Source organism: Plasmopara halstedii (assembly GCF_900000015.1).
Source record: "Plasmopara halstedii genome assembly, contig: Scaffold_218, whole genome shotgun sequence".
In the NCBI taxonomy this organism is placed as follows: domain Eukaryota; phylum Oomycota; class Peronosporomycetes; order Peronosporales; family Peronosporaceae; genus Plasmopara; species Plasmopara halstedii.
Genome location: NW_020187139.1, coordinates 58,818 through 75,718, shown reverse-complemented (window position 1 = coordinate 75,718; position 16,901 = coordinate 58,818). Strand labels below are relative to the sequence as shown.

The window sequence follows — 16,901 nt, the reverse complement described above, 5'->3', positions numbered from 1 at the left end:
CGCAAATGATGCAGACATCTTCTGCTGCAGGTGCTCTAGCAGCGCGATTTCGTAATTTGAAAACGCCTCTAGACGTGCACCGATTGCCTCAGGGCCTTGCGCAGCAAGGTGTTGCACGCCCTCAGCCCGTCCTGCATGCCCTGGGGCAAAGAGGAAAATTGTTCAATCCTCATATAGGGTCAGTCTAAACGGCGCAGGTGTAGACTGACTACAAGTGCTACCGAGTGCAGCGGGGCTGCCGTAGCTTTACCCTTAGAGGAAGCTTAAGTAAGGTCACCGACCTTACGTTCCTCACAAGAACCAGTACGAGTGTAGCGGATCGCGATCCGCTACCTCCAAGAGTAGTTAATACCGTAACCAAGGCTAAAAGACTGTTCGGATTAAATTCAAAACTGATTTTAATTTATTTTTACTTGCGGCTAAACAGCCTAATTTTAAATGTAAAGATTTTCCTAAATAAATATAGAAAATCTAAATACATGCATAACTACTGGCTACCCAGCCACGTACCGTATTTTTTTTGGGTACAGTCACACCATGCCCATCTCGTGTGACACCTTACCTGTTACCAGGGTACGTTTAACCCCGTTACAGGGCTCATAGAGCGGAGAGTGTTTAAAGTTGTTCTTAAGGAACCTTAAGGTGTCTCAGACACTCGAGCCTTTAATGGGGCGATCGTTAAATGTGAATTGGGGATATTCACATTTTTAATGGGGAAGAGTGTAACGGGATTCTACGTACCCTTGTATGAAAAGGCGGGTCGCATTTCGGTGTGTATTACACAATTTGGTGTAATCACACAGTGGTGCGGCTATACCGTATCAAGAAGCGCAGGATTGACAGTAGTAATGAATATCACTGTATCAAATAGGCTTTGCTCTATTAATTAAGCATTACTATATTAATCGGGAAAACCTAGGTCTTAGATATCGGCGGCTCTGCCGCAGCTAAAACAATCAGATACAGTTTGAGTTTTGAGCAAAAGTGTTCGTTTGCCTTGGTTAATTTTTTAGTACTTGGAGGTAGCGGATTGCGATCCGCTACACTCGTATTGGTTGCTTCACCAAGAGAGAAGTGCGCGGCACCTAGATTTCCCAACTCATAATTAAATCAAAGCTCATGGCGTTTCAACCGCGCCATACCTGGGATGAGATGGTTTTTTCAGTCGGGGTCCAAGACTGAACAACGTTCAACATTGACAATGTACTCGAAATTCACTTGAAGGGTCAATGTCATATCGGACACTTCGGCCTGTGTTCCCGCCGCAAGACGCACGTATATCAAATCTGTATTTGACAGCTTTAATGCCTCCGCATACTGTCTACTGTTTTTCACAATTTCGCGTCGTAATCTCTCCTCGATCTATCATGACTTTTCACGGCCTCTAAAGACCTGGGACATTGCTGTCAAAAACAAACAACCCAAGACTGTGAGACCCACTTTTCTTAACAAAAGTAGCTTCTTTTCGGGACCAAGAAATATTCACCATGATCTCCATGAGATACAATGGAGTCGGTCTTTTTCCAGTAGGCTGTCTGACGCCAACTGGAACTTGACGTTTGCCTGTGAGGGCACCGTCATATGTCCTTGCGTGGGAGATCGACCCTTCGTACCGCTCAATTGAGAGCGAAGGGAAACTACAGACTCGTGAAGTCGAGGCTCCCTCCGTTTAAAGTGCGCGGTAACTCCGTTGCATTTCGCCAACAAAGGATCAAAAGGCTTCGTTGGAGTTTGGAGGACAGCAGTCCCACTTTTAGAATTTCGCGAAGTCAATGACTGGACATGGTACTTAATATCGCTTTTACAATTTGCAAAAGCAAAATCCATATTAGGCTTGCAGCGCGATTGCCCAACAGACCTCTCCTTTACAATCCCATCACCCTCTTCCGTATCAAATATTTTTGGCACTGCTGAGCTTCACTCAAAGTTCAAAGGCATAAATGTAATAATCACGTACACCATAATGGTACGTGCCCCGTTACACACGACGAGGTTCTGGCCGGAAGGCCATGCGAATGGCAAATCTGATCCCAAAATGAGTTCACAGTGGGTCAATTGCACGCAGACCGTACAAGTGTGGGCGATGCAGAAAGGCCGATGGACACAATCATGTATCTTGTCACCGACATACTGTAGTAAATTTGGGCATAGCTGATGCCACACCAATACGTCACTTAATTCGCTCAGCTGCTAAATTTCATCTCCATACCCTGTACATTTTTTACCCAGCTTACTTCTGCATAGAAAACTTGCGACTGGTGTCACCAAATCTGAAAAATCGATTATGCTTTCAACGAAAATCATTTAAGAAGATTCAGTCGTATTTTACCCAATAATGAAAATTTACCTTGACATGGGGAAGTTAAAAACGAGCAACTGTGAGATAGGTCACATATAATTCTGCTCAGAAGCAATACACGCGTCCCATACAAGCGGAAGTATGGCTGCCGAGACGGAGCAACCTCAACCGTTAGTTGTGGAGCTTGCGCTTGAAGGTAAGATATGCTTGAAAAGTAGCGGCAACACGGTACAGAGCGCGCTCTGCAGTGTAGACGGTGTGGCCCGTACCGTCGTGAACTTTGAAGAGCAAAGCGCACGCATTGAGTGTGTCCCAGGCTCAAGCATAACATCCAACGAGCTCGTAAATGCCTTAAAGAACGTCGGGGTTAGTGCTACAGTAAAGACGTTCTCGAACATTGGGCTCGAAAGCGAGTTGCAAGACCTACTGACAATCGAATTGGTAGTCGAGGGAATGATGTGCCAGAAAAATTGCGGTACAACCGTTGAGAACGCGCTGCGAAGCATCGATGGTGTATCGAATGCCGTTGTTAGCTTTGAGAAGTGCAAGGCCACCGTGATGCTTGAACAAGTTGGCAGCGCAACGTTTGAAGAGCTAGTAGATGTTCTCATGAGTGTCGGTTTTTCGGCCAGTAAATATGATCCCGCAAAGGCCGCGGCCATCAAGTCACAGGCGCAAAATCAAAACTATAAAGCGATCGAAAATGTGGCTATTGATGTAGTTGATACGATAGGTCACCCGCGCGCCGTGTATCATGTGGAAGGCATGAGTTGTGCTGCGTGTGTGAAGGCTATCGAAGACTATGTGTGTAAGGCCGAAGGTGTACTACATTGTCGTGTGGGACTAATCAGTCAGAAAGCTGAGATTTTATTCAACCGTGACTTGATTCAGAATGAGCAATCAGCGCTACAAAAGCTCATTCAAGATGCTGGTTACAAGGCTACATTCTCACACGTGGTAGAACCTAATGATGACGACTCACTGGAGCTTAAGTTTACAGTCACGGGCATGAGTAGTGTTGCTTGTGTGAACAAAATTGAGGCGTCCGTGGCCAAGTTGCCTGGTGTGACGAAGGTGCTGGTCAATTTGCAGGCAAATAAAATTCACGTGCACTTAAAACCTTTGTCGAAAACCGGAAGGCGGGACATACTGGAATGTATCCATGGCTTAGGTTATTCTGCTGAAATGGTGATCGAGACGACAGAACAAAATGCGTTGAGCAATTCAGAAGCCAAGAAATGGCGCAATTTGCTAACTAGGGCCATGATTTTTTCCCTACCCGCAATGCTCATTCACATGGTACTTATGTATATTCCCTCGGTGGAGATTGTTCTGAGGACCCCCGTTTTCAACGCTGTAACAGTAAAGCTTTTGCTACTCTTTTTACTTGCAACACCTGTGCAATTTGGCGTTGGTTGGCGATTTTACGTGGCTGCATGGAAAGGACTTAAGCATGGCGCGATGGGGATGGATTTTCTTGTCGTGGCTGGTACGAGTATGTCGTATGCGTACAGTTTTGTTTCGTTGATTGGCTCAGCGTTACACGAAAATTATTATGGACACCACTTTTTTGAGTCGTCAGCAATGCTTATAACTTTTGTGACACTCGGCAAGTACATGGAATCGATGGCAAAAGGGAAGACAGCGGACGCATTGTCGGAGCTGGTGAGACTGCAGCCGAAAACCGCTCTACTAATCATTGGCAATGGCGCAAGAGATCGTGAAATTCCAATCGAACTAGTGCAACGTGGTGATCTACTACGTATTCGACCAGGTGCTAATATCCCGACCGATGGTGTGGTCAAGTCTGGCTTTAGTTCAACGGACGAATCGATGCTAACGGGCGAGAGTATGCCAGTGACTAAGAAAGAGGGCGACTATGTTTTCGGCTCAACAGTAAACCAGCAGGGTACGTTAGTAATCGAATCTCGCTGCATGGGTGGTGAGAGTTCAGCGTTGTCGCAGATTTGTGCTCTGATTGAAGATGCTCAGCTGCACAAAGCGCCCATTCAAGCGTACGCAGATTGGTTGGCATCGATTTTCGCTCCTTGCGTTCTTGTTCTGTCGTTTTTGACGTTTGCCACGTGGATGTTACTTTTCTCAACGAATCTCGTACCTACAGAATGGAGAGTTGACTTGGTGGGTCCAATGAGCAAGGGCCACGCAGATGACTTCTTTTTGTCGGCTCTGTTCGCAATCTCGGTCGTTGTGATTGCGTGCCCGTGCGCTCTAGGTCTGGCTACGCCTACCGCTGTCATGGTCGGCTGTGGGGTCGGTGCAAAACATGGTGTCTTGATCAAAGGTGGTCGTGCTCTTGAAACAGCTCGTTACATTGACACTGTGATATTTGACAAAACGGGAACTTTGACTGTGGGGCATCCATCTGTCTGTGATGTGGTAGTGGCCGATCGAATGTATACCCCTCGTGAGCTTTTATATTACGGCGCTTCATTGGAGTGTGTGAGTGAGCACGTTCTTGGTAAGGCTATCGTTCTGACAGCAACGGAGCATGAGATGCTCGAACTTCACGACCCTACAGAAGTGCGTATTGTTCCTGGTCGTGGTGTCGAAGGTGTGGTGGCTGCTAGTCCTGTAACGTCCCGAACGAACTCCGTAAAGGTGCTGGTGGGCAACATAGAGTACTGTGAGGAGAAAGGAATTGAAATCAGCGAGAAGATGCGTGCCCACATGCACAATTTGGAGCTCGATGGTAAGACCGTCGTTGTGGTGTGTGTGGATGACAAGTTGGTTGGTGTGATCGCCTTGGCTGATGCCCCTCGACCAGAAGCTGCAGCTGTTGTGAGACACTTGAAGTCGATGAGATTGGATGTTTGGCTGATCACCGGCGATAATCTTCGTACAGCCAGTGCAATTGCACGCCAAATGGGTATCGACCACGTTAAGGCGGTAGCTCTGCCTAATGAGAAGGCATCTCAGATTAAGGCACTGCAGTCGCAAATAAACCCAATGACGATGAGATCACGCGTGGTTTGCATGGTTGGAGACGGTATTAACGACGCACCAGCTCTGGCGCAGTCGGATGTTGGTATAGCTATCGGGGCTGGTACACAAATCGCTAAGGCGGAGGCTGACATGGTCTTGGTAAAGAGTGCGCTGACAGATGTGGTAGTGGCTTTGGACCTATCTCGCGTAGTTTTTCAACGCATCAAAATCAACTTTTTCTTTTCGATTATTTACAACGTTGTGGGTATTCCACTTGCCGCTGGCATGTTCTTTCCGCTTATTCACCGAATGATGCCGCCCGCGTGCGCTGGTCTTGCGATGGCTTTCTCGTCGGTCTCTGTTGTGATTTCGTCGTTGTTGCTTAAAAGCTACCAGCCTCCAGTTGTCGGTAGTCCCAACAGAAAGCATCGCTCCAACGAAGATGCAAAGGTGATTGAGCTTAAGGCAATGGTCAGGCAGAAGCTTGGTTCTTTACACAAGACATACGAACCTTTGGCGAATTCAGATGAGGTAAATTATCATGAATTGTATCTTGCAAATATATCGTCACTAACTTGATTTATCTTTTCTATGTAGTGGGATGAGTACAAGTAATATGGCACAATTATTTAAGAGGTACGGTAGATCAAGAAAGCATGCTTTGCGAGAATTGTTTAATGGACCAGTAAAGTCGAGCTTGTTTGGCTAAAAAGTTGTTCTTTCGCTTCACTTTTCTTATCATGGTAACTAATATGTCAATGAACATACTTCGGTCTAACAATTTGTTTCTCTAGGAATGTGTAAGTAAAATGACGCATTTTTTCTTGGGCTTCCTGCCCGCCTGGCATTTGTGGCCGATTATATTGTTGTACAAGACGGATAGATTACCGTTCGACTTGTCACCCTGTGTATGAACTTGTGAAGTCAGTCGGTGCAAGTTGACAAAGTCTAGCGACAATTATATCGATCAAATCTTATTGATACTACCCCGAGTCGATTAACAATTCGTAATTGCACAATCACGGTAAACGACTGATCCTTGAGCTTGAAGTGACACTAAGTGATTGTCAGATCGAAATGGCTAGTAAGGTGCATCTGGCCACCCGAGGTCTAGATAGCAAACAAATTTCAGAATAACATTGAAGTCGCAAGAATTGATCAGTAGAATCTGCGCAAGTACAACGCTGAGTATACGAGCCTCGCCTAATATCATTGAGTTGTGTCGACTTTAAATGAGGCCCTGACAGAATAAATGAATGGTAAGCGTGTTTCAATTTTACCTTTGCCAAACGATTTCAAGTCAAATGCATTGCTTTTGGCCTTGCCGTTGCGGTCAAGCTTTCTTGGTCATAATGAGAAATTCATTGCAATGGAGCATGCGCTAATGTATATTCAAATACACAAAATGGTTATTTGTCGCTCTCCAAGAAGTTCTTTCGCTTATACACTCCAAGCTGGCATCAAGTGACGAGGTGCTCATGCGTCGTTTACAAAGCGCTTTTTTTTGTTCACTCGTACAGCTCTGCCGCACCTCCATCGATCAATACAATCACAAAATTCCCGTAAATTATATTACTGATTTGCTTTTACACGATGTACACCCATGCATAGCAACTAACGGCTGATTCATGTCACGAGCGTAAGAGAGGGGTAGTGTTGGAAGGTTTGATGACAATGTTAAACAGGATTGACGGTCCGAGTGAGAGCGATGTTTGCACTTTGATGCTGCAGAATTGCTAAACGATACAAATGTGTTCGTGCTACTCATTTCTTACTATACCCTTTACAGGTAAAAATTAATGCATACAGTGGGGCCAGTAAAATAATTACGGAATAGTTGTTAAATTCACATAAAATTTACTGAGAATATATCTTACCCCACAACTTCTTAATCTACGCGCAATCCAGCCAGCCACTTTTAAGATCGTCATCGTTCACAATGATGCAAGCTCCGGTTATGGTTTTGAGTACGTATCTCCCCACTCCTTTCACCTTGTCTCCGGTATTCTGACAAGCTTCCATTGTTAGGTACCAATACAAAGCGCGAGACGGGCCGCACGGCGCAACTTGGCAATATTGAGGCTGCGAAGGCCGTCTCAGATATTGTGCGTACAACTTTAGGTCCGCGTTCGATGCTTAAGATGTTACTGGATCCCATGGGTGGGATTGTCATGACTAATGATGGCAACGCGATCCTTCGTGAAGTAGACGTAGCTCACCCGGCGGCCAAGAGCATGATCGAGCTCAGTCGCGCACAGGACGAAGAAGTGGGTGACGGCACCACTACAGTCATTATTCTTACGGGCGAGTTGCTGGTTGTAGCGGAGCCCTTCTTGAATCATCAAGTACACCCAACTGTGATCATACGTGGCTTTAATCGCGCGCTCAATGCGTCTTTGGAATTTGCGAAGGAGCTAGCACGTCCTATCGACATTGCAAACAAAGAAGATATGCGCAATCTCGTTCAATCGTCCATTGGAACCAAATTCTCTCCTCGCGTTGGCAACTTGGTAAGCGACTTGGCTCTAGACGCTGTACTGACGGTGATGCGTACGTCACCTTCTGGTCAAAAGGAAGTGGATGTTAAACGCTATGCAAAAGTGGAAAAGATTCCAGGCGGAGAACTTGAAGACAGTCGTGTGCTGAAAGGCGTCATGTTCAATAAAGACGTGACTCACTCGAAAATGCGCCGTCGTATTGAAAACCCACGCGTACTCCTGCTTGACTGCCCTTTAGAGTACAAAAAGGGAGAAAGCCAAACAAATGTGGAGCTTACGAACGACCAGGACTGGAATACGTTGCTTCGTCTTGAGGAAGAATTCATTGAAAATTTGTGCGCACAGGTAGTAGCCATGAAGCCGGATGTGGTGATTACGGAGAAGGGTGTATCTGATTTAGCACAACACTATTTTGTTAAAGCTGGAATAACAGCATTTCGCCGTCTACGCAAGACAGACAATAACCGCGTAGCTCGAGCAACGGGCGCGACAATTGTAAGTCGCGCTGATGAAATTCAAGAATCCGACATCGGCACCAAGTGTGGTCTTTTTGAAGTGCGCAAACTCGGCGACGAATACTTCGCGTTTTTTGAAGAGTGCAAGGATCCGGGGGCCTGTAGCATTTTACTACGTGGTGGCAGCAAGGACGTTCTAAACGAGATTGAACGCAACCTTCAGGATGCTATGCAAGTGGCGCGTAACGTCGTGTTTGAGCCGTTGCTTTTACCTGGTGGAGGAGCAACGGAGATGCGATTAGCACACAAATTAAAGCAGCGTGCCGACAACATTGAAGGCATAGAACAGTTTCCGTTCCGAGCAGTGGGTGAGGCCTTAGAGATAATTCCACGCACTCTGCTTCAAAACTGTGGAGCTGACGTTGTGCGCGTCATGACGGCGCTCCGTGCCAAGCAGGCAGAGACAGACGAGTCATACGGTGTAGACGGTGTAACTGGCAAAGTAACGCCATCTCAGGTGCTCGGTGTGTGGGAACCTTTCCAGGTGAAAACGCAGTCGATAAAGACCGCTGTGGAAGCTTCGTGCATGCTGCTACGCATCGACGACATTGTGTCTGGTTTGGCTAAGAAGAAAAACTAAGACGGAAACAGTGTAGTTCAGCTAAGCGCGGTGGCTCGTAAATATATTTTTTGATTTACTCGTGCTTCGAAGAGATTGTTTAAAAGGTCGCGTAGAAGTGTAAATTGTGTGAAGAAGATGGTGCTAGATTGTGAGCTACGATGTCTGCTAGATCAAGCAAGATCGCCAGAGATGGAAATCTCTTCAATAAGACCGACAGTCCAAGAACTTTTCGAACGCCTTGCAACCATTTCTCAGCAAAATTGTAGTCCATTCGTAGAAAGCGCTGCTGACATCAACCTGCCTGAGCTGTTGGTCCTTACTGGTGAACTGGCAATTCATCAAAAAGATTTTCATACTGCAGAGAAGTGTATCGAGTGGTTTTTCAGCGAGTGTCACATCAAGAACCAGGTAAATACAGAATGAGTTTGCAGCTTTAAAACTCATACTTGACATCTTTATTGTAGTTTTACTGTCGTGCTCTATTCATACGAGCCCACTGTGAATCTCATGAGGCACAGGGCGATACGGGAGTGATGAAGCTTAAAAAGGTTCTTAATGCAATTCACTTTATTCTGGCAGTCATTCCGATTGCTACTAGCACACAAAAGCGCCCAAAGTACGACTTTCTCGTCTACAATGCTTCTGTAACGTATTGGCAGATCGCTCGACAGCTTATGAAGCCGTCGACATTTCAGTTCCTCGTTTCGTCTTTGACAATTGTGGTTAATGCATTAAAACTGACTGCCGAGTCGGATGTGTCTTGGCTTTTACAACTTCAGCTCGCTCTTGTGTACGCTCAAGTTGATGCCAATGTATTGACAAATGCTGCAAAAACGATAAACGATATTGTCGATACACAGATCACACCTCGCTTGACTAATCCGACCACATCTGACGTGACAATTAGGACTCTGTATGAAGAAGCCTTGCGAGTTCAAATTCACGTTGGGTCATTGAAAGATAGTGAGTGTATGAAGATAGTGCCTAATGTCAAGCGACTTATTCGATCAACGGACAAAAAAATGACGCTGTTGGTGAAGCTTCAGTGCTTAAAATCCAACATCGTTTCGGGTTCATTAGAAGCTGCATATGTGGAGATTATACAGGAAGTCACGGGATTTACGACTCTAAATGCTGAAACCTCGTTAAACGAAGTCAAAGCGTTTGTGTCATCGCTTGAACCGCGTGCTTTGGAAGTCATCGACACTGAAGTGCTCGTCGAGACTGCAATCCATGCAGTATTCAGCAATATGGTGCCGTTAGCAGCAGTTTGTGACGTTGTGCTTCAACACAAAGGCAAGAAGTTGCCACCCAAAACGCGAGTATTAGGTCAAGCGCTTCATGCGATCCTGCAAGCCAATTTGCCACCACCTCATCCTGTAAACAAAGTCAGTCTGCGACAACAGAAAGAGTGGCTTTTTGCTAATCGCGTTGAGGCAATAAAGACGTTTGAGCGTATATTGGTAGCCAGTAGACGTCGACAAGATCCGCATCTAATTGAAAGTGTGTGCATCTACGCGTGGAATCTATCACTACCATTGCTGCAGCCTCATATATGTAAACTCCTTGCGCGGGTTTTAAACTTGGTATCGTCGTTATTAAAGAAAATTGATTCTTTACTTCTTGAATTTCGTGCTCGACTGTATCTTGAGACAGCGAAACTGGAAATAGCATCTCATTCTCTGTTAAATGCAAATCAGAATATCTTCAACGCGCTTGCTCTAGACTATGGGACGATCGTACGTCCACGTGATGTTACAATCATGACAGTCGATTTGTTGGCTGCACATGATGACTGGATAATTCGACCTGTTGACACACATTTACGTATGATGAAGCAACAATTAGACTTGAAATTGGGCGCTGACTCATCTTCTCAAGAAATTGAAGTACTTGCGATGTTTGAACAGGCCAGAGGGAGCAAAGACACTCAACAGCAACAAAAGGTATTGATGCGATGCATTGATATGATGAAGAGAATCAGTGGGGCATCGGAGTTATCTTCTGGTATAGCGTGCGTACGTCTATGGAGCAAAATTGTGTCATTTGCATGGGATACTATGCATGATAGTGCACTGGCACAAAAAACGATTGATATGGTGTTGTCGACTTACTTCCCGACTGGCGAAGCAGATAAAATTCTCAATGCAGATGGCAAATGTTTGCTTTTATCCGAATTTGACATGCGACTCCAGCTAGTTGAAATTCTTGCAATGAGACTTAAGGATGAGGCCATACACACTGGAAATGCGCGTCGTCAAGCTCGAATGTCAGTTGAGCAGACGGGCGAATCTCTCGGAGAATCAGTCGATGCCAAAGTATTGATATCAAAGGAGACCTATTTACTGGGATTACATCGTCCAATAAATAATGAGATTTTGTCGTCAATTGACGCAGGAGTGGGAGGTACTGCAGTTGACGAAAAAGCCAAAATACAGCAGATTTATGCTGTGAAAGTCCTGATTCTTGAGAATATAATGAAGGCGTTAAATATGGCAACAAAAGTTGGGTGGGCTTTTATGCTGGAAAATGTGTCAATTTGCTTGTGGAATCATCACTATCATGTTTTCCAGATGCTGAAAGAGGTAACTCAAGCTTCTTCTGGTAACATGGATGCAATTGATCCACAATGGATATTGCCTGAATGTGTCAGTGCATTCGAAGCCGTTTATGCAGCTCTGGAGGCGGCTGCTGCTAGTGTAGACATTAACATTCTTGCCAATGTGGCACTTGGTCTTTCGAGGCTTTATGAAACGATCGACAGATTTGACAAGAGCCAAACGATTGCTGATATCATTTTGAAGCGAAATTATGAAAATAAGATCGGCGAGAAGAGAATGAGTGTGCTGCAGCTTAAGATGTTTGCCGAACTTAAAGTAAGAGGTCAAATTGCTCAAAATGCCAAGATTATTACTCCACCAGATGAAATTACTGAACCCATCACGATCGTAGTCTACCTTGTAGCAATGGAAGGAACACTTAGACAAATGTCCTTATCAGTGGCCCAACAGCCTCCGCAACTACTGGAAAAGGCTCAAGCATTTTATCAAAGTGCCATCACAAGTTGGCATGCATACGCATCCGTAATGTTTGCATCATTCATGAGTAATGATGCTGAGCGTTTAATAGAGGAAGAACAGCAGTTGATGGAACTTTATGCCGAAATTTGGACTCGAATCGGATATGGTGCGTTCCGGTTTGAGCACCTTAAGTATGCTATAGAGTGTGCAGAGCAAGCATTGCTGGTTTTAAAAGCGAGTGAAGGCAAGAAATCGAAGAAAACGATCCGATTACTTGTCTTAGAAAGTACCTGGAAATGGTTAGCGCTTGCGGAATTGCTGATCGGGCGCACGACACTGGCATTAGCTCACGAGAAACCTATAGCCCACAAGCTACTAAATCCAATTTTTACACATCTTGTGCGAGCGTGTGAGTATGGTTTACGAAGCAATGATATTTCACTAATCATTCGAGCATGCGAGGTGATTTGGAATGCGATAATCTTGGTTATGAATGATGATTTAAGCAACGAATTGGTAAAAGACATTGATCGAGTTGTGAATTCTTTGCGAACGACACTTGGCTACTTTGACCAAGTTGTAGCATCCTCTCAGGCAAATACTAGCTTTTATGGCGAAATGGTCCTGCTCACGCTTGCAATTTGTGATAAAGCCAGAAAATGGCGTGATCAAAATGAAATCTGTGAGGCTGTGCTTAAGACTTTTGGATCGATTTCTTCTCGCCCTTCACTGTCGTTTCCCGTAATCAACGAGCTTAAAAGGTCGTTGGCGACATCAGTCGCTCGCATTGGAAGGTCCAGTTGCACATTGAGACTTCGTACGGATTCGAAGTCCTCATATCTATCAAATCGATTACTCAATCAAGCTGAAATCTTCAAAAAAATTGCTGTCACATGGAAAAATCCTCCTGCCCAATTCAAGGCCCTATCACAGACTTACATAGAATTTGAAGGACAAACAGAACAACAAGCGCTAGTTCTTCTTGATCTTGCAGAGTTGCTTTTCACCAACCAGCATGCCGTAAAGGATACTGACTCATCTTTAGAGTTTGCCTCATCAATGTTACTTCAATGTCAAAAGGAAATGCTCGAAACAGAAACAATGCAAGAAAATTCCAATCAGCTCTCAATCTCAAATCAAGAAAACCCAAACGCTGCATACTCTCCACTTTGGTTTGCTGAAAAGCAATTTCGGATTTCTATGATGCGTGCGATTATTTCCGTCAATTGTACCAAACGATCAGAGCACATGCGATTGGCGCTCAATGAGGTGGAAAGCGCGTGGGGATATATCATCGACACGACAAATGATAATGACTTTCGTGCTGCATATGAGCGAGACAATCTTGCGCAAGAGAATCGAATTAGTTTTGATGAATGGAGATTGCACAAATTGCCAAAATATATAAAACCTACCACGAGACGAGATTGGATTGATTTTTTTACAAGTTTCGACGAGAATGCATCAAATCGATTTTACATGCCGTGGAACATCGTACAAGTATCAAAGTTAGTTCACATTACGCAGCCAGTTTTAACTTTAACATATCTTGAGAGGCTTCTTGTAATGCTGCGCAAAGATGGTCTTCAATACTCAAGCATGATCCCTCCACTTTGCTTGTACATCATGGTGTTTCATACGTATGTTCCTCAACGATCTGTCAGTGCGCACATATGGATGGAACTCATTCAATTTAGCATCATGGAGCACTTAAACTTAAGTAACTATTTGATACCGCTTCAAAATGCGCTCGACATGCTTCAAGGTCATCATGATTCATTAATTATAGATTTGCAAAGCGCACAGCAATTTATTGAAAAGTCGGGGGATGACATTGGTTTGCGAAGGCGGTGTATCCTTCGCAGCTCTCTCGTTGATCCACTGCTGAAAACATTCCAGTCGATAAAGCTCTTGTTGCGATTCGGGTTTCATCATCAGGCAAAGTCTCTTTTTGAGATATTGCGATTTTCGACACAGTACTGCAGTGATGTCCCGAACCTTTTGAATTGCAAGTATAAATATTTATCTAGCTTGTTTTTGGAGATTGAAGGTCGAAATGAACAAGCATTAGCTCAAGTAGAGAGTTCACTGAAGACTTCGCAGCTAGAAATGTCTTGCTTTCTGAAGTGGACACTGCGCTACTGCAAGCTAAACCCCGACCTCGACAAAGCATTGAGTGCTCTCTTAGATGCAGAAAAACGAGCTATTGAAGCTTTGACTACACCAAATCAGACACAGACGTACAGGGATGAAGTGACATATGATGAATTTGATGCTGCGTTTGTTCAACTATTGGCTCGACTAAAATTCAGACAAGCAACGATACTTCTGAAAAAAGCTGCTGCATCTCAGGGCTCAACCGTTTTGGCTTATGTAAAGGAAAGTCAGCAAGCAATGGAGAAGAGCATTGAGATTCTTAAGCACGTCGATGCCCACTACCAGCGCAGTCAGCACTTGATGAAGTACGTGATGAAATTGCAGTCTCTTCGCCAAACGTATGATGGGGTTGATCTCTCCCTCACTGATTTAGATGTGACATTCATGCTACAAGAAATTCTAACTTTACAGGAAAAATGTTATGAAACGCAGTCAGATTTAAATGATCCTCATTCAGACAAATATCAGAACCAAGAGGGATTAGTGTCGCCTTTGAGGCGGAAGATCGCGCTGACCAAACTGCGAATCGCTCAAAATTTCCTGGCACCCGAGTTGTCGTCTGCTGCCATAAAGCAAATCGAAATGACATGGTTTCGATACAACAACGAAAATGAACGAGATGTCGTAAAAAAGTGGCTTAAAGAAACGGAAGTCGTCGCAAAAAGTAAAAGATTGGTTGATTTACCACGTGCAATGACGTTCATCACTTCTGCTATTGCTATGCTAAGTGATAATCATATCCTAGAAAAGCAATATGCAATTGCTCAAGTATTAAAACTTCAGTGTCAACGTCTTGCCTTCTTCCGAGGGGACAATCGACAGAAATTAAATGCACTCTATACGCATTTATGGACACGATACACATCATCTGACGCTTGTGATGCTACATGGGTTTGCTGTCATGGAACGCAAGCTGAGAACGCTATTATTGCAAGCCGAAACACAGCTGAGAAGCAGGATGAAAACCAAAGGTTGACTGAAGACGAAAGAGGAGATGAAGAAACTCAAATGGAAGAACAATTAACTGCTTATGCAGCCGAACTCAGAAAGTATCAGCTTATTGCCTTTGACAAGCAGTCAACTGAGCTATTGCGATTGTGCTCGAATGAACTCATTCAAGTTCTTGGCTGTTGTCACCCATTCGACTGTGCGAAAAATGTGCTCGTGCATCAAAGTGTTGAGGTAATTGAAGCTGCAGGTTCCTTGTATACAAAGTGTGTAGCCAATACAAATGTTCAGCACCTTCACCTGCAGAGGATGAAAAAGTTGCAGAAGACACACACAAGCGCAGAGACTCATAGCTTGCCATTCCAACTTTCTCAACTTTATTTAGGAGAGCATTCGGATGCGTACAAGCGGATGAGTGCCGGAACTCATGTGGATGCAATCGTGACAGCTCTACCCCATTCTGTGCGATTGCTGTGTCTTCACTTTTCGCCTGATCGATGCTACGTTTACGCGGCTTTTTTGGGTAGTACTGAAAGCTGTGTTGCGATCTCCCGCATGGAATTCACTGACACCCACGTGTCTTTATACGAGAGTTTGCAATCAAGAATACAGGCATGGAGAAAAAAATGTGCTAAGGAGACATTGGCATATGCTGAGGCTCACGGACAAAACGAAACATTTGAGTTCATGCCAACAACCGAGATGGTGATGTCTAATAATGACAACACAAAGGGGAATCAAGGCGAAGACGTTCTTGAAGCCGAATTTGCAGCCATCATTTCTGACACCATTGGCTTGCTTAACCCTCTTTGGGAACATTCAGCCATGAAAATGGAGTTAGCAGATAATCTTGCAGGCAATACACTAATTCTTTTATTAGATCAGGCCTTCGCATGTCTTCCGATGGAAGCTTTGCCCGTATTTGATCCCGCCGATGCAATCGCACGAGACTTTTCGATTCAAATTCTACATCAACGACTTCTAGCTTCGAAGAAGCAGTCTTTGAGACCTGATGAGATTCGTGTCATTGTGGATCCGTACAAAGAAGACTCAGGGACTCCAACAGGAAAGACAATTACCAGCGTTGTTAAGCTAGTGGCTGACGGTTGGAAAGATGCAGTCGGGCATGGCCAAATTCCAAGTATGAGTGACTGGCAGCAGACGTTGGTGGCTCGCCTTGGAGGTGGGCTCTTGTACGTAGGACCGAATCGTGTTCTTGGTTCTTGGCTTCCACTACAATATGTCGCGGGGATGAATGTTGCTCATACTTGCCAAGTTTTGCTACTACTTGATCAAGCTGAAAATGTGAAGAGTGCACGTCGACAGAGTAAAATTGACATCTTGAAGCCAACGTGGGAGAAAGAGATCGAAACAGACCCTTATGCACGTGCGCTCCTTCTTACACTCTGTGGAGTAAATACATTGAGTATCAACCAGTGGGCTACAACATTTGATGGCAATCGACGTCTTGCAAGTGGACTATTACAATTTATTTCAGAAAAGCACAGCATTGGCAAGGCTCTGAAAATGTTTGGCAGCTTTCCCATTGCATCTTTTGCGAGCACATCAGCTAATTCTGAGTTGGCTTCTGATAGCTCTGCTGATGGACGATGCGAAACAACAAATGACCAAGTGCGACTTAAGAATCGATTTCGATACAATCATGTAGTCTACGGTCTTGGGTTTTGTAATCTCACAGGCAGTGAATAATATAGTAGATACAGACAATCGTAACTGGTTTCGTTTTGAAGAGTTAGGCTTGTGAGATGCAATCGCGTTTGCTGACTTTTGCACGAGGACAATTAAATATTACCGGATTGAGCTGGCCGACAGAGTACTTTTTACACATTTTCTTCTCAGTGTTCGGCTGACACGATTACACCCCACAGACTGTGAGTATAGCAATGACCACTGCTTAAATGTGCAGGTTCCAACACAGTTTTTCTGTTGTGGCTTTCT

At 44.6% G+C, this 16,901-nt stretch overlaps 4 protein-coding genes across 4 annotated transcripts; all 4 read left to right on the top strand.

Annotated features, from left to right (window-relative positions):
- Positions 1-2,440: 2,440 nt before the first annotated feature.
- PHALS_03324 (coppertransporting atpase) lies at positions 2,441-5,857 on the top strand (the record flags this gene model as incomplete). Its single annotated transcript, XM_024721891.1, has 2 exons — positions 2,441-5,773; positions 5,840-5,857. 2 exons carry the CDS (start codon positions 2,441-2,443, stop codon positions 5,855-5,857), a joined length of 3,351 nt encoding a protein of 1,116 aa, XP_024573023.1.
- A 12-nt stretch (positions 5,858-5,869) lies between these two features.
- PHALS_14922 (uncharacterized protein) lies at positions 5,870-7,182 on the top strand. The gene has a single exon (XM_036407291.1). It carries the CDS (start codon positions 6,495-6,497, stop codon positions 6,708-6,710), a length of 216 nt encoding a protein of 71 aa, XP_036263006.1. The 5' UTR covers positions 5,870-6,494; the 3' UTR covers positions 6,711-7,182.
- PHALS_03323 (t-complex protein 1 subunit gamma) lies at positions 7,182-8,835 on the top strand (the record flags this gene model as incomplete). The annotated part of the gene is made up of 2 exons (XM_024721889.1): positions 7,182-7,209; positions 7,271-8,835. The coding sequence occupies 2 exons, from the start codon at positions 7,182-7,184 to the stop codon at positions 8,833-8,835; spliced, it is 1,593 nt and encodes a 530-aa protein (XP_024573021.1).
- Positions 8,836-8,952: 117 nt separating this feature from the next.
- PHALS_03322 (uncharacterized protein) lies at positions 8,953-16,652 on the top strand (the record flags this gene model as incomplete). Its single annotated transcript, XM_024721888.1, has 2 exons — positions 8,953-9,225; positions 9,282-16,652. The coding sequence occupies 2 exons, from the start codon at positions 8,953-8,955 to the stop codon at positions 16,650-16,652; spliced, it is 7,644 nt and encodes a 2,547-aa protein (XP_024573020.1).
- Positions 16,653-16,901: the final 249 nt, after the last annotated feature.

Coding starts and splice junctions, on each gene's coding strand:
- PHALS_14922 (XM_036407291.1), top strand. CDS start 6,495: ATGAATGGTAAGCGTGTTTCAATTTTACCTTTGCCAAACGATTTCAAG.